Source organism: Odocoileus virginianus, chromosome 9 (genome assembly GCF_023699985.2).
Source record: "Odocoileus virginianus isolate 20LAN1187 ecotype Illinois chromosome 9, Ovbor_1.2, whole genome shotgun sequence".
Lineage (NCBI taxonomy): Eukaryota > Metazoa > Chordata > Mammalia > Artiodactyla > Cervidae > Odocoileus > Odocoileus virginianus.
Genome location: NC_069682.1, coordinates 61,664,274 through 61,687,631, shown reverse-complemented (window position 1 = coordinate 61,687,631; position 23,358 = coordinate 61,664,274). Strand labels below are relative to the sequence as shown.

General features: G+C 45.3%; 1 protein-coding gene across 3 annotated transcripts in view; it reads right to left on the bottom strand.

Annotated features, from left to right (window-relative positions):
- Nucleotides 1–8,201: 8,201 nt before the first annotated feature.
- RPN2 (ribophorin II) overlaps nt 8,202–23,358 on the bottom strand; it is a 51,221-nt gene continuing 36,064 nt past the window's right edge. For 2 of the 3 annotated variants that reach the window (XM_020892101.2, XM_020892102.2), the window contains exons 11-18: nt 21,897–22,011; nt 19,329–19,523; nt 17,960–18,046; nt 16,360–16,455; nt 14,826–14,901; nt 12,851–12,980; nt 11,288–11,335; nt 8,202–8,517 (exon numbers count right to left, since the gene is read on the bottom strand). In XM_020892101.2, the coding sequence (XP_020747760.2) occupies nt 8,505–8,517; nt 11,288–11,335; nt 12,851–12,980; nt 14,826–14,901; nt 16,360–16,455; nt 17,960–18,046; nt 19,329–19,523; nt 21,897–22,011 (760 nt within the window). In that variant the 3' untranslated portion in view covers nt 8,202–8,504. The remainder of the gene's footprint in view (nt 8,518–11,287; nt 11,336–12,850; nt 12,981–14,825; nt 14,902–16,359; nt 16,456–17,959; nt 18,047–19,328; nt 19,524–21,896; nt 22,012–23,358) is intronic. The other variant, XM_020892103.2, reaches the window with a different exon arrangement.

Below are 23,358 nucleotides of genomic sequence, written 5' to 3'. Positions count from 1 at the left end.
TGAACGAGTATGTGGTGGGGGGGTTAGGGAAGGCCTCACTGATGAGGGACATTTGAGTAAAGTCCCTCAAGAGTCAGCCTTGTGGAGAATGACTGGGTGAGGAACATTCCCAAAACAGTGAAAACCCAACACAAGGGCCCCTAAACAAGAGTGTAGAGGCAGGAGGCGCAGAAGGCCAGTGTGGCTAGCCAGGGCACAGTGAGGCTGTGAGTGGAGGAAGGGAGGCCAAGAAGGAGCAGGAGGCCAGCTCATGGGGAGGCCATGGGAAGAACTGAAAGGATCTCACTCTCGGCGAGATGGGAGCCACTGCGGAGTTTAAGCAGAAGAATGACATGATCTGACTTGCATTTACTGCCACTGTGAGAAAGGGTCAAATGCTGGATACATGCTTAGGGTAGAACTCATTTGCTGATGGATAAGGTATGGGAACTGGAGAGGAGTTAAGAATAATTGCAAAGTTTGGGGCCTGAGCAGCTGGAAGGATGGAACTGCCATTTAGGAGCACTGGAGATGGGGGGAGAATTAGAAGTTGGGGTTTAGACATGTCGAGTCTGAGATGCCCTTTAAAGGCCCCATATAGGGGGGCTGAGTAGGCACCTGGGTGTGCAGGTCTGGAGCCAGGAGAGAGGTCTGGATAGCTGTCACCTTTTAGATGGTCTATAACGTCAGGAGATTAGAAAAAAATTTTTTTTAATTTTTTAACAAGGACCTACTATACAGCATATAGGACTCTTCAAAATTGTGGCAGCCTGGATGGATGGGGAGTTTAGGGCAGAATGGATACATGTACATGTATGGCTGAGCCCCTTTGCAGTTCACCTGAAACTATCATAACACTGTTAATTGACTACAATTCAATATAAAATTAAAAGTTTAAAAAAAAAAGGAAAATAATATGAAAAATTGTATATATGTATAACTGAATCACTTTGCTGTATAGCAGAAATTAACACAACATTGTAAATCAACTACACTTCAATACAATTGAAGTGTTTACAAATTTTTTAATTTAACTTTTAAAAATTAATTTTTTAATTAAAAAAATAAAAATAACTTTTTTTTTAAAAAGAGAGTTCCCTGTAAGTCCAATGGTTAGGGCTCAGTGCTTTCACTGCTGGGGCCCCAGGTTCAATCCCTAGTTGGGGAACTAAGATCTCATAAGCTGTGTGGTGCAGCCTAAAAAAAAATAAAAAAATAAAGTCAGAAGAGTGAGTTAGATCACCAAGAAAGAAGAACAGAATAGCAGAACTGCAAGGACTACCCCAGGGCACTCCATATTTAAAGGTTGGAGGAAAGATGAGGAGCAAAGGAGACTGAGAAGGAAAAAGTAAAAAAACTGCAAGAGAGAAATTCCAGAAAGCAGTTCAAGAAGAGAGTGATGGACTGTACCAAATGCTGCTGATGGGTCATCAGTTGAGAACTGAACATAAAATGATCATGAAAGCCAATGATGACCTTGGCAAGAACAAACTGGGTGCATGGTGGAGGCAAAACTCTGACTCTAGTGGGTTCAAGAGAAAATAGTAGGAGAGGGATCAGATCCGGACCATAGAGACCTGGCTGTACAGTATGATGACCACTGAACACATGTGGCTGCTGAACACAAAATGTGGCTAATATCAACTGAGATGTGCTTTACGTGGATTCCAAAGACAGTATGAAGAAGAATACCAAATGTCTCAGTCATGTTTTTATATTGATTACCTATTAAAATAACATATCTGATAAGTTGGATTAAAATAAAATATATTAAACTTGATTTCACCTATTTCATTCTTACCTTTTTATTGTGGTTACTAGACAATTTCAAATCACCTATGGGTCTTGGAAGCCTGGTGTGCTGCATGCAGTCAGTCCATGGGGTCGCAGAGAGTGGAACACGATTTAACAACTTAACAATAGCAAATGGGACTTGCATTATATTTCTATTGGATGGCACTGACAGAGTCAGTTCTTTCGAGAAATTTTGTTATTAATATAAAGAGAAGCAGAGAGCTGAAGTCACTGTCCAGAGTTACCTTTGTCAGTGATTACCCAACTTTTTCTTTTCATGAAATATTTTACCTGGGTATATCCCCACACATCGCCTCTCCAAAGAATTGGTGAAATTGGGACTTCCTGGAGGTCCAGTGGCTAAGACCCCATGCTTCCAATGCAGGGGGCCCAGGTCTGATCCCTGATCAGGGAACTAGATCCTGGCATGCCGCAAATAAGAGTTCACATGCCACAGTGCAACTAAAGACCCCACATCCCGCAACTAAGACTCAGCGTTACTAAATAACTACATTTTTTTTTTTTAAAGAATCTGTGCTTTCATTGCAGGGGCCACAGATTCCATCTCTGGTTGGGGAACTAGGATCCTGTATGCCCCGAGGCAAGCATGGCCAAAAAAATAAATAAATAAAAATAAAATTTAAAAATAATAATAATAAAAAATTTTTAAGTGAAGTCTAGGTGATGGGATGTGTTTGGATTAAAAGCATGAAAATATTCACAGCATTTTAGAGTTGATGGGGACTCAGAGGTGAGCAATCTCTTCTCTGTCCTTTTCTGGCTTGAGACACGCAGTGCTGGAGCCGTGGGTCCATCTCCCACACTGGGACCGTAAAGCCAGCTTGGGGTTTCACAGCGTTCAGACCACCTGCTCTCCCCAGTTTACCCTCCAAGAAAGAATGTGAAGCGTGGGAACGGCTCCGCAGGGAGCCCGGGTGGCTCCGCGGAGCAGACAATGCCCACAATGGGGAACAAAAGACCCCTCGGGCGGAGAAGGCTGGCCTCTGAGGGCCGCAGTCCACGTCAACCTAGCTGAGCCGGCCACCAAGAACCTGCCAGGGGTGGAGAACAAAGGAGGCGGCTGCTGAATGGTGCCCAGCCCGACCCCCCTCCATCCCCCAGACCCACCTGCTCATCTGTTTCCTCCGCCTGTCCCTACAAAAGCAAAGGCGGAGGGCTCTCTCAACTTCCAATTAGTTTTTCAAATGAAATAATGACCGCTGGGACCCGCTGCTACTTGTGGGTTTCGAGGTGAATGCCGTTATAAAGGAAAAGACTGTGATGGCCACAATTCCGGTGCTTTATCTCCATTAACTACAACACTAACGGCGGCTTAAAGGACTTAACCCCTGCCCACAGAGAGGCTGGGAGCTTCCCGTTCCCTTGACAGTTCCATTTAAGATGAAGTGCTATTTTTATTATTATTATTTTTTTCTTTTTGTCCTACAGAATGCTCTGATCAACGGAGGATTTGTTTCTTATGATAATCCCTTATGTTTGCATCAAAACTCACAAAGAAGTTCTCATCCATTGCTTCACGGGCTCCCTACCACAGCCCTAGGGGGAGGGCAGAGCAGAGGTAAGAGGTCAGGTCCAACAGCTCGGAGGGGTCAAAGCTGGGAACTGACTCCTGATTCCAGGACAGTGCCCTTGTGTTGTTCCAAGATGCCAGGCCCCTCAGGAAATGCCGGGGAAGCGAGTGACTTCAACCAACCAACAAAGAAACGAAAGAAATGTAGGACCTAGTACAAACTGCTTACTGGGCCCCTGCTAACAACACACAGGAAATAACAACGGTAATGTCTATACTAATCTGAGCAACCTCTGAGTCACTGTCAGTGCCAGACGCTCTGGTGTGTGTTTTGAATGTGACCTCATTTAATCCTTATAAAGCCCTCAGAGGTGTTAACCCATTTTTACTGATGGGAAACTAAGGTCCAGTGGGGTGAAGAAAGAAAGGTCAGTTGGATACTGACCTGCTGTGCTGACTACTCTTGGAAGGCCAGGTCCAGGCACTGCTGTGATGTCAACTGAAAGACAGAGCTCACGGCAGTTAAAGTGGTAAAAACCGATTTTATTCAAGACTATTGTAATCAGGGGAAAGAAACCTCATACAGAACTGAGCTCAAGTCTGAATACAGTACGGTCCACTGGCAGCTGGTAGCCAAAGAGCAGGGCGGGGCCCAGTGAGTGGAAACTTACTAAGAGGATACATCAGGGGTAAGGGGATTCTGGCTGAAGACAGACCAGGGAGATGAGACATCACCTTGGGAGATGGTGGAGGGTGAGGATTCTGATCATATATCAGCATGATCAGACATGGAGGTGGGAGGGTCTGGTTAAACTGCTTAGCAAGATTCTTGCTAAAACTAGATCTTAAAAAAAAAAAAAAAATGGCACAGATAGTGAAGGAGAAATTTCAGGAGCCTGGCTAAAGTTTGATCAAGCAAAGAATCTTTGCCAGTGGTGAATAATTTAAGCAACACATCTGGTGTATGTCATAAGTCGTAAAGAGTTAGGCCAGTTCTCAACTGCAGTCTGCCCAGATCCATCCTTAGGCTATAAGCAAGTGGACTCTCCCCTGCAGCCTTCAAGAGGCTTCACCCAGTGGGTAGGACCAGAAAGAGAGCATAAGAGGTGTTTCTGCCTCTGCTACATCCCAGCATAAAATTCAAGTTCCCTAAACTTGCAGTTGATCCTGAAATAAAATCCCCCTTTACCACAGCCCTTAAAAGCTATATTTGGAACTTCCCTGGTGGTCCAGTGGTTAGGATACAGGTTTGATCCCTAGTCCGGGAAGATTCCACATGGTGTGGAGCAACTAAGTTTATACACCACAACTACTGAACCCAAGCTCTAGAGCCCACGTACCAAAACTACCGAAGCCCATGCACCTACAGACCATGCTCCACAAGAGAAGTCTGTGCACCGCAAGGAAGAGTAGCCCCCACTCCCTGCAACTAGAGGAAGCCTGCAAGCAGCAACAGAGACCAAGCACAACCAAAAATGAATTTTTAAAAATTCAATATATATTGTAATACACAGTATCTGTGTTTCTCTGACTTACTTCACTCTGTATAATAGGCTCCAATTTCATCCACCTCACCAATATGCAAGGCAGTAAAATGTGGCTCAGCTGACAAAGAACCCGCCTGCAATGTGGGAGGCCTGGATTTGATCCCTGGCTTGGGAAGATCCCCTGGAGAAGGGAAAGGCTACCACTCCAGTATTCTGGCCTGGAGAATTCCATGGACTGTATAGTCCACAGGGTCGAAAAGAGTCGGATACGACTGAGTGACTTTCACTTTCACTTCACTTTCAAAAGAGACACAGATGTAAAGAACAGCCTTTCAGACTCTGTGGGAGAAGGCGAGTGTAGGATGGTTTGAGAGAGTAGCATTGGAACACATATATTACCATACGTAAAACAGATGACCAGTTTCAGTGCAATGCATGAAGCAGGGCGCTGAAAGCCGGTGCTCTGGGACAACCCAGAGCGATGGGGTGGGGTGGGAGGTGGGAGGGGAGCTCAGGATGGGGGAACACATGTATACCTGTGGCTGATTCATGTCGCTGTATGGCAAAAACCATCAAAATATTATAAAGTAATTATCTTCCAATTAAAATAAATCAATTAAAAAAAACTCTGTATTTGTTCTAACTTCCAAGGATACTCTCTTCCTTGCTAACTCTGCCCTGTTTACACTGCCGGGCTTTCAGAGCCTTTGCCTAAGTTGCTTCTCTGCCTAGAATGTTCTTCCCCAGCTCTGCAAAGACTGCTCCTTTCATTGTCAGCTTAGCCTTTCCAACCCCTCTAGATAAAAATTCCTTTTCAGATTTGTGCTCCCTCTGCTCCCTTTCCCCTGTCCCCTCCGGGATATAAGTGAACTGAGGGCAGAGAAAGCATCCATCTTGCTCACTGCCACAGCTCAACCAAGCCCAGAACCCGGCATGTAGCAGATGTCTGCCATGCTTTTTTTAAAGTTATTTATTGATGGCTACGCGGGGTGTTAGTTACTGCACACAGGCTTTCTCTAGTTGCAGCAAGCAGGGGCTACTCCCTAGCTGCAGTGCGTAAATTTCTCATTGCGGGGGCTTCTCTTGTTGCCGAGCACAGGCTCTAGGGGCGGTGAGCTTCAGTAACTGTGGTACACCGGCTTAACTGCTCCGCCGCATGTGGGGCCAGGGATAGAACCATTGTCCTCTGCACTGGCTGGCAGGCTCCCCATCACTGAGTCTCCAGGGAAATTCCTCTGCTGTGCTTCATTCTCCAGCTCCTCTGGGTCTGCAGACCAGCCCCGAGCCAGTCACGGCAACCCTGAGCCCTGCCACCCCTTTTCCAGACAGCTGTTTCCTTACCTCCTCCCCTCCATCCACTATATTTCTGTTCTCAGGCCCTCCTGCCCTGGCTCTACACCTCTGTCCAGCAGGCTTCAATCAGTGTCTTGCAGAATGGTACATGTCTGGTTTCAGTGTGAAACTCCCAGGTGGGTGGGCTCTCCTGCTCTCCCCACCACTCTGAGCTGTTGAGGTCCCAGCATCTTTAAGTAGGGACACTAGGAGACACCACTTGGACAGCAAGGAGATCCAACCAGTCCATCCTAAAGGAAATCAGTCCTGAATATTCATTGGAAGGACTGATGCTGAAGCTGAAGCTCTAATACTTTGGCCACCTGATGCGAAGAGCTGACTCATTTGAATAAGATCCTGATGCTGGGAAAGATTGAGGGCAAGAGAAGGGGACAGCAGATGGTTGGATGGCATCACTGATTCAAGGGACATGAGTTTGAGCAAACTCCAGGAGATAGTGAAGGACATGGAAGCCTCACGTGCTGCAGTCCAAGGGGTCGCAAAGAGTTGGACACAATTGAATGACTGAACAACAGTATGGGAAACCAACATGACCTTTTCCCATCAGAGTGGGTCTCCAAGTCATATGTCTACAGCAGCCAGGCAGGTACCAATCACATGAAGTTGGTGAGAGGAACAGGACCAGGATAGGTGGAACTGACACCATCTGGGGCCACGTGGGGGTGGGGTGGGACTACGGCTGACTGGAGAGTATAGGCCCCACTCAAAGGCAAGAGCTACTCAGCTTCAGCTGATTGCTGCCATTCAGAAAGCAAGCCCAATGCTGCCAGCTCTGATTTCCTTTTTCCAGAGAATCCTAAACCCTAGACCTGGATTTTTATATGAATTTTCTCAATTTGTGAATGTTAGCAACTTACTCAACTTAAAAAAAAATATGGATCAAATAAAACAGGGGTCACCAGTTTACAACTTCTGGGAAAGGTGAGCTCACTTTTCCAACTTAGAGGCAGCCCTGTAATTGCCCATATGGGCCTCTCCCCTGCAGAATCCCATTCAGAACTAGCCCAGAGCTCCCAAATCGCCTCTCCTCTCTCCCCAATCAAAATCCCCATTTCCTCACTGTAGCGAAGTCCAGCTAAGTTGGAAAGCAATCTGATTAAAATCATTTCTCCCCCCACCCCAAACTCAGTAAATACTCTGAGGATTACCTGTATTTCAAAAGTTACCTTTTATTATGTTCATTTATTTATTTAGGCTGTGCCGAGTCTTCGCTACAGCTCGCAGACTTCTCCAGTTGCAATGCACGGGCTCAGAAGTTGCAGTGCTGGGCTTAGATGCGGTAATGTGGGATTTTAGTTCCCTGACCAGGGATTGAACCTGGGCCCCCTCTACTGGGAGTGCAGAGTCCCAACCACTGGACCACCAGGGAAGTCTCGTATTAATTTCAGTTAATGGAAGTAAAGGCAATGAGTCCAAGTGTGTAACTATGGGCCAGTTAGGATAGATGCCAAGCGCTAGGCCAAGATTTCAGATGCATGAAACTCCTTCAGTCAAGTGAGAAGGTACTGTCATTATCTTTTACAGAAGGAATTAAAAGGAAACTCAGTGACATTAAGCCACTTGCCCAAAGTCCTTCACCCTGTGGTGAAGTAGGCTTGATCAACACTGAAGTTTGCACACCTGGAACACACAATTCAGTATTACTTTCCTAGGTGATACCATATGACCTCTGTGTAACGGTGGTCCTGGGCACAACTCCAACGGGGCATTTCCAAGATGCGTGTGTCCCTCTCAGCACCTAAGATGGCTCATGGGCTCAGCCTTCTTTTAAGATAATCCCTTGCCTTCCCCACTGCATGCCAAGACCAAACTTTCCAGAAGGCAAAAGCAGAGATATCAACAGGGCATAGTTGGTACCCAGTGCTGGACAGGAAGAAAGGATACTGGCTTTTCTAGGCAATTCTCAATTCTGTTAGGAAAACAGTGAGAAGGACCAATGTAAACGGTCCTGGAGAATCACCCCACCATCATATCAAACATACTTTCTAACTAAGGCCTATGTCATGTGTCCTGGAAACCCCACCAGCCCCAAAGTACCAAAAAAAATCTCTCAGGTCTTCGTTCCTGTTATTCTCTTTATTCCATTAACAGATTAATTACAGATTTCAACTTTTCAATGCAACAACTGGGTAAGTTAGAATATTCACAGCATCTTGCTAGGGCACTGTGCCAAACAAACAGTATCTGGGTACCGCTCTGTGCTGGGGACATAGAAAAACAAGCAAAAGTATAGCCACAATTTTGACTTTCTTCTTTTTAAATAAAGGGTTTTTCATTCCTCCTTTCAAATTGTGAACTGTCTTTAACTCCTTTTACCAACATTCACTTCAGCTTTCAGAACTTCCTTCCTTTTTCTGGAACTAATGTGCTGTTCTGAAAGAAAATGGAGACAAACACAAAATTATTGAAGGTTCCAACTCACTGTTACAGCTCCTAACTTGGTGACAACAGAGAAACCAAGGTCCTCTCCCACTATGAGATCCCATTTGTAAGGGAATGATCATTCATCTATTAGTCCTATTTATTTATGTCCCATCTCATTTCACAAAAAATGAAAGACAGCTCAAACTAAAGCTGATGACAACCTAAATAAACAATGAAACACACCTGATGATACCTAAGTAAGCGTGATATGTGAAAACACAAGATGAGGTAATTAATTCCAGGCACACCTCTCACAGTGTAAGGCCAAAAGGACAGTGTACATTTCAACTAGATGAAGGGTTTAAAGAATGCTCATCTTCAACTTCCCAGACTCTGGGTCCGCCAAACAACACATGGCCCTCATGTAGCTTGGATGATGACATCCTGACCTTTTGGTACAGAAATCTGCACCATATTCCTGCCATGTGGTCATGTTCTTGTCAATGATCAGACTGGATGTCTAAACTTCACAAACAAAAATTAAATCTAAATCTCAATAAATCTCTTTAGCCTCCCCTAGACTTCAAGAAGTGACAGGGAAAGACAAGAAGGAAAATGATCATTTAGATAGACACTGTGCAACCAGAGGGGGACAGCGCCCAGGAGGTGATCTGATGGTGCGGGTGAGCAGAGGCGAGGGGCTCACACACATGCTCTCCTCACAGGCAGCTGTCCCCAGTGGTGAGGGCTGATGCGACGACAAGCAGGTCTTGCAGAATGGCATGCTCCAAACCAAGTAACCAACAGTCCCAAGGGGCACACATGCACAGGCGTGGAACTCATCCTGGTGCCCCTAATTCTGTGCCAACATTCAGAGGTTCCCAGGTACATCAAAATGTACGTGTCCCAGGAATTCCCTGGCGGTACAGTGGTTAGGACTCCTCACTTTCACTACAGGGGGCATGGGTTCAATCTCTGGTCAGGGAACAAAGATCCCACAAGCCACACGGCTCAGGCAAAAAAGTGTGCTCTGAAATATTTATGCAGAGAGGACAGTATAATTATGAAATAAGAAAAGGTGAAAGGGTGGTGACCCACAAGCCTCCACTGTGGCTAAGAAGCTAGCCCTCTGTTATGCCTGATCAAACCAATACCTGTCCTCAGATCAAAAATGCTTGGCTACCAGGGACTCTCCAATAAAAGATCAGGACATCAGGAAGTCCCAGATGTCCAAATGATCAAGTGACTTTCCTCTTTCTCAGGCAGTACAGTTTGGGGGTAGTAGGGTGTGGGGTTGACTATCTAAAAATCAAGAAAAACAAACCAAATCCAGTTAGTCTGAAAGAATTAAACAGCTCAATATGCAGCAGAAAGGACTAGTTCTGAAAGCAAATTTCAGACAGAGCAACTATAATTCAGGACAAAACTAAATGGGTAACACTGAGGAATGGGGTGGGGAGGGACAGACCAGAGGGGCATGGATGGGAGTGTGTTGGAGGACGGAAATAAGTTTGTACCTTGGTTGAGATAGTGTTTACTGTAAGATTGTCTACGTTTTTCAAGACTCACAGAAATATACACTAAAAAGGGTGAATTTTACTGTATATGAATACTGAAAAAAAAATCAAAACGTGGTTGCTTTCTATGTTGAGAACAAGATGGTTCAGCTTCTGTTCACACATCAGTGCAAAGACTCTATATTCTATGCTCTTGTGAATTTCTCCTGTTTCCAGAGGAGTGAAAATTAGATGGTTCCATTGCTTTGGCAGGGAAAGTCATCTCCATGGCAGAGGACAAAGAGGAACATGATCTGAAAACTCAGATACCTCCCCTCTCTTTGATCTAGTTCAGGGGTCAACACGTTGTGCCCCAGGGGCCAAATAAAGCCCACCACCTGTTTCTGTAAATAACGTCTCATTGGAACATGGCCATGCTGGTTTGTTTATGTGGACTGGGCTGTCCTCACATTATGGTGGCAGAGCTCAGTAGTTATAACAGAGACCACATGGCCTATAAAGCCTAAACTACTACCTGGCTCTTTCTAGAAAACTTCTGCCAATCCCTGGACTACAGGAGCTGATCAGTGAAGCATCAGACATTCTTCTTCCCTCCTTTCACCTTGCCTCTACTTCCACCCTCATCCAAGGACTTGACAAGATGGGAGTACGGGTGGTACTTCACTGGGCATTTGAGTCACACAAGGAGCAACCCTGAACCATATCCTGAGCTCTAGGAACATGAGTTCGGATGCTGGCTTTGATCTGTGGCCATCAGTCTTCATAATTTAGTGTTTTACCAAACCCCACTGTTTGGCCCAACCAGAGGATAATACTACAAAAAGGCCTAGAACAGTGACCAGGTGTGCCGGGATTTTCCATGGGACTATCATTTAATGAATTTAGATGTCCTGAATGGAGGGTGGAAGGGGTCCCCTTTAGGAAGTCCTAAAGTTACATCAGTCTTTTCCTCAACTCTGCTCTCCTATGAACACAGAGAGGGGCTGTGTCTATGAAGTACCTGTGGGACCCAAGTGAGGAGGAAGCCTTACAGTCAAAGCCAGGTCCAGGCTGCTCCTCGGCCAAGTTACCACAGCTAGGCTAACTCAGGGGCTTTGGCCTTGCCCTGGTCCAGGAAGTGGGGAAACAGCCTCAGAATTCAGCTCTGAGGTAGGGAGGGGTGGGGAGGAAGAAGTGCGCTGAAAATAGCTAAGTGACATGCATGGACGTGGGCAAGATGGAAAAGGGGCCCTGCTCCTGGGTTGAGTGCCCCTCCTCTTTACCGTAGTGTCCTATATTTTGCCAATCTACTGCTCTGCTCTGCAGCGATCCTGCCAAAGGAAAGAGGTTTGAGAGTCAAGAAAGGACAGTAAGAAGAGAAATAAGCTGAGGAAAGAAATGGCAAACAACCAACCGAGAGCTTCTGTTAATGTCACCGCTTTCCCCAGGGGCACAGCCTGATTCTTGAACTCATGAAGAGAGAAACAGACAGCTGTAACTTTCTATGTAGGATGGAGGAGGCATGAGAACCATGGTCTTCCTCCCCAGAAAATGTACTCTATTTTATCTGTATTAGAACTCCTGCTGCATGGGATCTAAATCAAATGGTTTCCACTCCCATCTCCCCTCAATCTTGTTCGTCTTGTGTGAGCAACTTCCAGAAAAGAGAGAGCTCGGCAGAGGACAGCCTTTTGGCTCCCGGGGGTCTAGACGGGCTGCTCTGAGAGAACAGGGCTCTGCTGAGAGAAAACAGCTGAGCCCCTGGATCTCTCAGATGCAGCACAGAGCTGCCAAGTTAAGGCTGCTGGAGGGGCTGAGAAATGAACCAGCTGCCACTGCTGGTGCTCCGGGAAGCCCCAGCAGAATGCAGGCAACCCCAGGAGAGGCAGGGAGCACCCTGGGCCAGTATCCCCGGGGAGGCCCTCAGAACACTCACGATGGATACCCGGGCAGGAAGGAGACATGTGGCTCTCCCATGCATATGGTCTCTGAGAAAGCCACGCTGTTGATCTGCCCAACTTAACCAGCAGCTTGCACTGAGGGTACAGTAAGGGTACTAAGTTACATTCTTCTAGCAAGAGTCCTGGAGAGGAGGATGCAGGGCACGTCTGAAAATGCCAACTTCCAGAGGTGAAAGCAATTCTGACCTTTTCCTATTGACCTTTACATGGCTGAAATCACCCAAGTTCTAATAAAGTCAAATCAATGAGAAACACCAGTGCGACATTTAAATTTACTTCTAATCCAGGTTCCAAAGTCAAGCTGCCAGCCAGCTGCCATCACATTGGGCCCTGACCCTTCGTGTGAACCGAAGTTGTCTGGTTCTTGGGGACATGATGAGGGCCCCTGAGCGGTGCTCCCTGCCAGTGGCCTCTGTAAAGCCCAATGCTGTTTCTGGGGGGGAAGAGCACGGACCTCATGCTTAGGAGGAAAAGCTCGGGAAGGCTGTTGGGGTTATAGAGAAGTCCCTCTCTGGGGCACAGGAGAAGCGTGGAGAAGGATTCTCTGTGGCGGCAGAGAAGAAAATGGTTACACAGCCAGCACTTAAACTACAATCTTCTGCCACCTGTCCTGATTCACTTTAATCTTCATGATGCAATTATTTTCTTCTCTCATTCTAATATGTCAGGGCATAAACTGTTGTGGTTTTAATATATTTAAAGCTTATCATCACAACTCGTTTCTGATTTAAAAGGCTTCTGTTTCAGGCTGGATTGAGGTGTCACAATGGCCCCTCAGGATATGAATCTTTTCACCACATACTGTTGGTTCAAAGAGCTGGGTGGACGGAGCTGACAAAACTATTTCTAGTCCACTCTGGGCCCCTGACCTGTCCCCAACCTTACCTCTTGATTGCCTGCTGGGCCAGCATCCGATTGCCAGCCAGAAACGTCACACTGCCTAAGATGGCCAGGTATTTCAGGGTCTGGAACATGTTGAGTTGTGTCCAGTAGACATACATGAGTCCCAGCATAGCTATAAGGACAGGCGTCATGAGAACCAGTTGAATCAAATAGTGACATTGCCCAGGGCAGACGACCGAAAAGGTTTGTATTTATAGACCAGCTGGTTTTATTCCTTTCCTCTGATGCCAGAAAATACGTAACTCAATATACTTGCTTCTCAGGCTTGGCTGCCAAGAAATTCGGAGGTAAGAACCAGATCTCAGTGATCTGGTTCCATGTTTTTGCATCTTTGTTCTTAAACGATGGTTTTGTATTTGTTTTTTAAAGTTACTGTCAGGTTATATTGGGTTGGCCAAAAAGTTCATTCGGATTTTTCTGTACCATCGTCTAGAAAACCTCCAATCAACTTTTGGGCCAACCTAATAATTTGGGATTCCGCTGATTTTTCAAATTCTGAATGAAAGCCCTCAGGATTAAAGAAATAAATCCTTTTCCTTTTTACTAAAAGTAACAAATAGGGGAAAAAAAATTAAGGCTAATTTGCCACTGAGACTAGGAAGGAAGCAAGGAAGACAGGAGGAGGATTTAGTCCAAATGGCTCAGGTCCAGGGACTTCCCTGGTGGTCCAGTGGTTAAGAGGTCACCTCCCAAAGCAGGTGGAGCGGGTTTGATTCCTGATTAGGGAGCTAGGATCCCACATGGCTCGTGGCCCAAAGACCAGTACATAAACAACACAAGCAGTGTTGTAACACATTCAATAAAGACTTTAAAAATGGTCCATATTTTAAAAAAAAAAGATATTACAAAAAAAAAAAAAAGCAGCTCAGGTCTGGGCACTGAGAACCCTGGGTTCTGACCCAGCCTCTGCCCTTCACAGACACTTAATTTCTCTGAGCCGAAATTCTCTCACCCGTCAAACCAGGATCATAACTCCTGCCCTGGTCACCCCCATCAGGGTTGTGATGAGTCAAATGAGGGAATGTGCACAAAAAGCACTCTGGCACAAGTCATGGCTCTAAACAAATTTATATTCAAGCTTTGTTCTCCCTGACCCGGGAGGGCTATCACTCAAATTCAGTAACTGGGCTGGAGAGAAAGGTCATCCTGTCAATTTTGCCCAGAAGGATGATGCATGAACTACAGCAGGGGTTCTTAGCCATTTTTGAGGTCACGGACCACTGTTAGAATTTTGATCAAAGAAACAGACTCTCTCCTTCCCCAGGAAAACAGAGATACACATATGCCTAGAGTTTCAAGGGGTTCATCTATGGACCCCTATGGAATCTGAACACTACAGAAACGTATAGGAGGGCTCCTACAGAAGTCAAAGAAATCAGAAAAGAATATTGAGGTCTTGGTGAAATGCAGGGGCCACCAATCCAATAGTGTCGAAAAGTTTCTGAAACGCCTAACTAATTTGTGAATTTACTGTCTTGTAACGTTTAGGTCCTAAGTTCTCTAGAGGACAATGCAGGACAGCGTGTTTGATTGTGGAAAGGACTGTTTTCTATTACTGTCCGGACACAGCCGCCAGCAAATGTGAAGATCGATATGGTGGGGGAAGATAACCTTTGGAAACTGCATTAATGCTCTCCATCCAGGAAGATGGCTCAACGTAAAGATGCGATAAGTGAGTAATCTCTGGAAATGAACAGAGCTATTAACTGAGGGTAAAATGGCCTGCCAATGGCAGCTTCATACAATGAAACCCGATATAATGACAGCTGTTCTAAGCTGATGGGCCAAACAGGTTTATCATCATATTAACTGTCGTAAAAGGCCAGGAGGAAGAGGGAAATGTTATGCTATTAAGTCATTATAGTTAATAGGTTGTGGGTCTACTTAACAGGGCTTTTGCGTGGGCAGGCGAAATGTCAAAGGAGGTTAAATGGAATTAGCAGCCTGGGGCGCTTACCAGCATGTCCCAGGTGAAAGACAATCGTGCTGGGAGCAAAAGTGAAGTTGGAGACATTGGCACCAATCCGGATCCACTGAAAGATGGGGAGAAATAAATTAAGAAGACATTAGAATTTGAAAGGGAGGCAACCCACACTGTGCCATGCTAATCCAAAAAAACAGCCCTAAGGGCTTCAAAATTCATACAGACTTGAAGGACAGGGAATTTCTCCTAGTGACAACCACTCTATTCTAAGTCCTAAGGAAAAACCATTCCCTTTTTTTCTTTAGAAAGGCATTCCAACACCTGTTTGCAAAAGTGCTTGAAAATCATTTTTAATGACAGCAAACTTTTCTATTTTAAAACAGGTGAAGCCACGAAACTGAAAGGTCCAAAACTGTATTGATAATGAAGTAACTGGCATCCCTGCTAATGTCTCTAAGTTTTGGTATGATAAACCCACTGGCAGCTGGGAGGAGGTGCGCTCACACTATGGGTTCTCTGCCTTTTGAAATTCTGATCACTCAAAGTAACAGGTGCCTAGGATAGGTTTCTGAAAGCCTGTGGCATGCCTTTCAGATTTTAACTGAGAAATAATTCTTTCATTAAAATCAGACAATTAGGAACATCGGCAATTTTCCAAAAGATCTAATGAGTTTTCCATACGGTTCTCAAAATTCTCTGAACTTGGAGGATCTGCATCTATGTTTATAGTTTTTAAAGAGACAAGGGGAAAAAGAGATGGTTAAAAAAAATATTAAAATAGCATGTTAAAATGGTAAAAATGTCCTTCCTCTATACTCCCTAAAAGGCCTTCTCCTTAGTATAGTATTAGTCGCTCAGTCGTGTCCGACTCTTTGTGACCCCATGGACTGTAGCCCACCAGGCTCCTGTCCGTGGAATTCTCCAGGCAAGAAAACTGGAGTGGGTTGCCTTAGAGGTGACTAACACCAATAGTTAATGCCTTTTTAAGGTTTTTAAACATAGAAGATGATACTAAACACCCTATCTTACCACTTGCCTTCTTCACTCAATAGGACATTTTTAACAACCTTGTCATATCAGTTGACAAGTACATAAATTTATCCATTGTTTTAATGAGCTACATATTATTCCATTGTGTGGATGTACCATAATTTATTTAACACTTGCTTTTATGAGAACTTTAGGTTGTTTATAGTTTTGTGCTCCAAAGAGTGTTGAAATGCACAGCCTCTGTACTCATTTTTTCTACAGCTATCAGCATCAGGTCTTGCTTTTTTCACACCTGGCTTCATCTGAACATTTGTACGGAGCATCCGTGTCCATATTTTGACCATTTATAACAGCTACCAGGTACTATCTCATGCCCCTTGTTAAGGGATCAGCTTTTTTGGCAGCTCCCCTATAGCAGGTAATTTTATTTATTCTAAAATTTTTGGACCATCGGTTTGGGTCACAGTTGCTGGACCCCTTTGGAGCTGTGCTGAGGCCAGAGCACAAAGTCTCCTTGGCTACATCTGTGGAGTCTGGCGCCAGATACATGCTGCCCATACTAATTACAGCAACTCACCAGAGCAAAGAGCAGGAGCAGGGGCGAGAGGATCAGGGCGGTGAATGTATTGGACACCACTGTGGGGGGCCTCTTCTCAGGCTCGCGGAACAGGTGCTGCCAAAAGAAGACACACCAGGAATATTCTACCGTGTGCTCTTCCTAGCGGGGGCTGCCATGTATACCAGGAGCCAAAACCCCCATGACAGTCAAGAGAAGGAAATGTCTCCCAGAGGCTGAGACTTCCTGGCCATGAGCACCCAGTTAGCCTTTTCCCTCTTCCCAACACTGGCTTCTGCTCCCACTGGTCTCCTTTCAGGGACATTACACCAGTCCCAGCTCACGACTGCCCAAGTCTCTTTTCCCTTCCAAAACGCATTGCCATTTAGAGGCTAGAGGATGCAACCTATTAAGCGGCATCCGCCTGGTAATAAAGATGGTACCCATGCATCTGGATGGCTGGGGTGACACATCCCATGCAGGATGATGGATTTCACAATGTTTCTGGGTTCCCAGGGTGGTGTCATCCTATTTTGCTAACTGACTTAAGTTAGCTAACTGGTGTATTTTGAAACTTTCTTGCTTGCCAATGTCCAGCCAACCCAGCTCCATGACAAGGCAGCTCCATGTGAGACTCCTATTCCCAAATTTTTAACCTCAGCTCCTCTTTGCTGCCACTGCCATGAAGGGACTTCTAACATGGCCTGTGGCAGCTCCTACTGTCTACCCCACCCTACAAAATCAGTCAGCACCCTTTGTCATCATGGTTATACCTTAAAGTGTTTAACTGCATTCTACATTCTTAAATGATGCTATAGCAACATCAGGAGGAATTTTAAAAAGAATCCTACTACTCTACCTTTTGGGCCCTTGGCCTTTTTCTAACAGTGGAGTAAGAGTCAGTAGTCTGCTTGGGACACTTCAACATTATTTCAGATGTTGAGTTTCCCTGTTACTGCAGTGTAATCATTTCCGAGGACTCCAAAACAGTCCACTGAGTGGATTCACTCAGTTTCCTTAACCAGGGCTCCAACTGTTTAACAATTATTGTGCTCATTTTGTACACTGCTTTAGAAACTTTTCAAAGCTATTCTTTCCTTATCTGGGAACTATTTGAGCCTCACAACAGTCCCAGGTACTGGGCTGACAGGGATTTCTAATATTTGTGTGCAAGGAAGGTGAATCCCGGGAGAGACCAAGGGCTGGCCTCGGGGGTGAAAGCCCGGTGCTCCAGTTGAGCTGCCCACCTGCGGGCCCCATCGGCCCTGGTCTATGCAGGAACACGGAAGAGCAAAGCCAGACCCATCTGTGCTGTGGCTTCAAGCGGTGATCTGAGGACTGAACCTCCTGCATGTTTAGGAAAAACAGACTCAGGTTCTGATTTTGTCTCTAGCTATCTGCTTTCTGGGAAATGGCCAGCAGGCAATCTGAGCCTGTTTCTTTAAGCTCCAGGATGGGGCTGGTATCTGCCCTGCCTGATCCGCAGGGTGGCAGAGACCAAGCTGCAGCACATCATGTAAACAGGTTAAACGGGGCTCACAGCCAGTGACTGGGGCTCTGTCGCCCTCCCCCATGTGCCACTTCTCCTCTGTGTTCAGTCAAAAAGCCCTTTCGGATGTACCTGAATTTCCTGTTTGGGGGTGAAAATATTCTTGGACAGGACAGTTGACGGAACATCATCTTCAGGGAACCGGATGACCACATCAGCCTAAAACAATAAAAGCAGTGATGAAAGGCCCAGGGGCAGAGAAGGGGGTGAAACTCATCAGCAGGACAGTATCTCCCAACTCCCATCCAGGACAGTGACTGAAAGGAGCTCCAAGTAGTCCAATCACTTCTGAGCCATTAGCCAACAAATTGAGGCAGTAAAAATTTCAAGAACAAAATAAGTATTTGTTGAAAATGCTTTTTAGAGCAAGAGTTCCAATTTTCTACTGGTCTGGTGAGCCCCACAGAGCTGCTTAATACAAAAATCCCAGTTGGTACTCAGGCTGTTACAGTAGCAATCAGAAACTGCTCCTGGGGAAGTATAATTTAGTCTCAGACAAAGAAAAAAAAGAAAAAGAAATGAAAATGTGCTCTCATACAAAAAGCAGCCCAAAATCCGAGAAGAAAAGGAGCTTTGAATACAACACAAGAAAATGCAGCTGCCCCTTTGTCTTGCACAGGGAGCCACCCACCATTCAAGGCCTGGAATCTGGCCTTTGCTACCTTCCCCACCTCACTGCCTCCTGCCCTTGACCAGATTCAGGTGCTCCAGCAAAGCAGATCCACTCATATCTCACTGAAAGCACCTCAAACTTTCCTGGAGGCTGTCCCCCCCAGTGATCATCCGACAGCCCCTCGGATACAATCCTGAAAAACCCCGGCAATTCTTCAACCCTTGCTTCAAATGTCATGTCTTTTAAGAAGCCTCCTCTCACCCCACCAGTCCAAAGTGAGTTATGTAAGTGAAAGGCACCGTGTAAACCATGAACACACCATGCAGATGAAGGCTATTAGTTTATCCCGGTTATCCCAGACGGTTATTAGAATAGCCTGCAATTCATTAGTCCACACCATAGTGAACTGGAACTGGATTTCAAATCTCAGGCCCCTCCCCAGCCTACCCTGCAAGGGCACACTGTACCTCAAAAGCTAGAGCCTTTATCTCTTATATCTGTGTATCCCCTGCAGTGTTTTTGCCTGTAATATGAAAATCTTCTTCAAGTACAACTTTTAAAGAAATGTGCTACAACCCATTAGGGCAAATCTATATAATTCATTCATTTACTCAATCACTATTTAGGAAGCCCCTATGACATGCAAGCCAGGCCATGTGCACGCCCCTAAGACTACTAATGGGACCAGCATGATGTGGACTTATTTATGGGCCTTTGGGTGGCATGGGAGAGGCCCAGGCAGAGAGCCCACACCCTGGAGCAGGGCCATCTTTGTCTGACTGCGGCATGGCCACTCTTATCTGGGTGAACATACAAGGAGGCACATACCACATTCCACAGGATTGGGTTCTTCAAAGTTGCATCTCCGATGATCAAGTAGAGAGTGTAGGTGCCAGATGCAGAGTCAAATTCGAGCTTTCTCTCAGAGGTGTCCAGTTCAAACTTGTACACATTCTTGCTGTCCGGCTCTGCAACAAACACCACTTCCTGGCCAGTCTTCTGGTTGTGGAGTCGGACAAATGTCTGGATGGAATAATAACGCAACTTTTCATCTGATGATTTCAAAACTCCCTCCGGGCCCAAATCCCTGAGGCAGCAGGCTGGCAGCTCTTCTGTCCCAGTGGGAGTTCTGGGGTCAGCCAGGCCTGTCTAAGAAAGCAGGAGGAACAGCCACCCCACCCTGCTTATAGCTCTGCGATCAGAGAGTACTTTTTGTGAGTACAAGAAATTTAACTTAGGGGTCCGGCCAAATCTCAACAACTCGTAGGCCGAATGCCCAGTTTGTGAATGATTTAAGCCCTTTGCTGAGGCTGTAATTTCCTCTTCCTGCCAGCCTTTTGCTGCCCAATTAACTTCTTCACTAGAGGGTGAAAAGAAGGGAAATGAGGTGAAACTGTAAGAAGCCCATTTTCAATTTCCTAGTGCCTCCAGCTAAAGATTTAGGAGAGGAGGCATGGGGATGGATAGCAAGGCAGAGTTCTCATCATGCAGGGCAGCCCAGTGTCAGAGAGAACCCAGGCTTGAAAACAGGCAGATCTGATTTCACTACTTAAGAGCTGAGCAAGTTATTTAATCTCCTAGAGCCTTGATTTCTTCAGCTTTAAGACAGATTTAACTTCTACATGTGTTGTATCCATATGAAGACTCACAATAAAGTACACAATGCATCTAGCATAGGACCTGCTATACACTATCTAGTCAACAAACATTTATCAACATGATGATATAAATCTAATCATGTTATCCCCCCAATGGCATAAGAAACTAAGGTTTCTGCACATAAGATGCAGCAAAACTTAATATTCACTCAGCTTTGCTTTCAGAAGTTTCCAAATAAAGAATTCAACAAAGCTGGTAGAGTGGTTCCATTTTACAGATCACAAGGCACGGAGGATTAAATGAGTTGCCGTGGCCACCGAGCTAGTGCTGGGTCCACAAGAAAAAAATCTAAATCTCATTCATTACTCTACACCTGGGCAACAGACAACAACCATCAAAGTATTCAGGAAAAGAGACCCAGAGTTGTGAAGCCTCTTGGTTCCTGCAATTGTGGCCAAGAATGGGATTTAGGAGCCTGGATGCATGATCTTCCTCCTGTCACAGCCAAGCACAGGCAAGCAGCCAGGCTCACCCGCAAAATGCCATCTCTACCTAGGAGGTCTGTAAGCCAGGCTTTCTAGGATCTTGGACGAGACAAGTCTTCAGTTAAAGTTTTACTTCCTCACAAGCTCCTCCTGCACTAATCCTAATCCCACCAATTTTGTCTTGTATAATAATGACTTCTCTTCATATTCTTTCTTCTCTCGGGCTTTCATTGGCAAGTGTCATTTTGAGGAGGACCTGGGAGATGCTACGGAGTTGAAACGATAGTCATGGCTAAGTGGGGCTGACCTAGCTCTCTGGAGACGGGGTGGAGGGGAGAGAAGCCGAGAAGGGCGGGGACGGTGGTGCCAGGGGCAACCACTCTGGGCCTGGGCGCAAGTGCAGCAGCTGTAGCCAGGAGAAACAGAAAGCAAAAAGGTTTCCAAGTAAATCCACTCACCTGCATGGTCTGTTTTGACACTGCCTCTCTGTGTGGATTTAGGTCTGCTAGCTCCAACTCAAGGACTACTACAAAGTACCTAAGCCAAGGCCATTAGGGTCCAGGTTCTTTCCTATTTTTCCACACTCAAAGTATTTCAGGGATTTCTCTTTACAATACAACCGTGGATGAGGCAGGGCGCAGAACAGCTATTCCCAATCAAGTGGGAAGACAGAGGCAGGAAAGGAGGGAGTCTGAGAGGACAAAAGCCATATCAGATTCTCCGGGAAAAAGATATGGTTTGAGAATCTTTTCAATAATAATCATTATTTTACATATGGAAGACAAAACTGAAGCCTATCGCTTTCATCATAGTAGGCACAAGTTAAAAAGTGCTGTTTTTGGACTTCCCTGTTGGTCTAGGGGTTAAGACTCTGAATTTCCAACTGGGGGGCTCCAAAAAAAAAAGTAATAGTTTTCACATTCTTACAAGAGAGAAAATCTGCTTTGGCCAGAGCAAAACATACTTTGGGTACACTGCCTAAGTTTTCCTTTTTTCAAAAATTATTTCAATATATGTTTTTATTATAGTCAGAAAGAAAAAAGCTTCAATTAAATGCTAATCTGCCTTAAATATATCTTTCCTATACCAGCTAATCTCTAAAAGAGAAATGCATTCCAGGTTCAGGGTTACACCCAGTATGAAAGAGGCAAAGTGTCACAGGGGAACCTGATGGACTGTGAGGTTTTATAGAGTGAAGACCTGAAAGCAGGAATTCAAAATTTTCTGGACTTGGTGTTAAATACCACGTCCACACAACTATCATGTACATCAAGGTTTCAGGACAAGAGAACTGTCTGGGCTTTTTCCTGACCTGGTGAGGGGTGAGTTCAGCGCCAGTGTTCACATCTACCAGCTGGAAGAATAAGGCAAAGTTCTGGTGGCTGTCCGCGATGAATGTGCCCTTGGCTTTGGCTGGGTAGGTCACCCTGAAAGAGACATTTATATAGTAGTCTTCAGAGAGGATCTGCAGATCTCTGAGAACAGAGGGAAGGAGACCAACTTCACTTCACTGCCTAATCCTCTCTCTCCCAACTCTGTCTCTCAGTTGTAACATTTCTGGGGTCGACAGAGCAGAGAGACCTATCTATAGCCCGAGGGCAAATGGGACTGATAAAGCTAAGACAGAAAAAAGCACAGAATCAATTTCCATCAGGGTCTGGGGAAAATGCTGTGTGAGTCTCCAGGCTTTCACTTCAAGGATCTAAGGATTCAACCAAGCCAAGCGTGAGAGAGACTCACACGCCCCACTGGAGGCTCCAGGGCTAACTGGAAAGCTGGGCTAGCAGAACCACAAAGATTAAAAAAAAAAAAAAATTAACAGGACGGACATTAGCAGTGTATGTGAGCATGGTTGGAAGACCAGGAGGTGGAAGATACAAAAGAATGAGGGCTACTGACAGCTTTTTCTTTTTTTAATGCTGCATTTTTTTTCCTTTCACACTGTTTCAATTTATTTTTCTGCCTGAAATTGAGCTTTAAAAAGTCATTTTCCCCAAAGGCAGGAGTGATGAGAAAACTTTTTTCTCGTTATCCCCTGGGATTTTAGGTTAGGATGGCTGGGGGATAAAAAAAACAATCCAAATGGTTATAGAGCTCACAACTGGCCATATTTCCTGCTTATTTACTTATGAGTAATACCAACTGGTCATCTATATAGAGCATTAAACTCTGGAAAGCACTCTCACAGACATCATTTCAGTGGGTTCTCAACAGTGCTCTCATTTCTAATGTCACTATAAAAATATCCAAGCCAGAGACAGAAAGCCTAGCCCTTTCACATGACTTAAAAGGAATGAATGCCTGGCTTCTAGTCTCTGGCTAACATTCCATTTTCAAAATGACCTTGAGGGTCCCCCTCATTTTTGTGGTATTTACAGACACCCCAGTTGAGTAAACTTGGGGTCTGAACTCTACCCAGAGGTCTAGATGGGCCTTCTACCAAGGATCTGGAAGAGAACTAAGAAGTGGGCTTCATACAATGTTCCGGACCAACTCTGATCAATTACTAATGGTGACCTAGAAGTGTGTGCTAAAAAAGATGCTGAGTTCCACAATCACCAATGCTGTGACTGATCAGTGATCTCCATGGACTGGAGGAAAGGAATCCTAGCCCTAGCGCTGGGGACCTGCCACCTCATCTCTAAGGACCTATGAGACATACAACTGATTTCAGACCCACTGTGGGCCACAGAGTGTGGCCATGAGGACCCTAAAAGCAAGTTTAAGACTGTGAGGAAAAACAGATAATACCAGAAAATAAATTAATACACTGC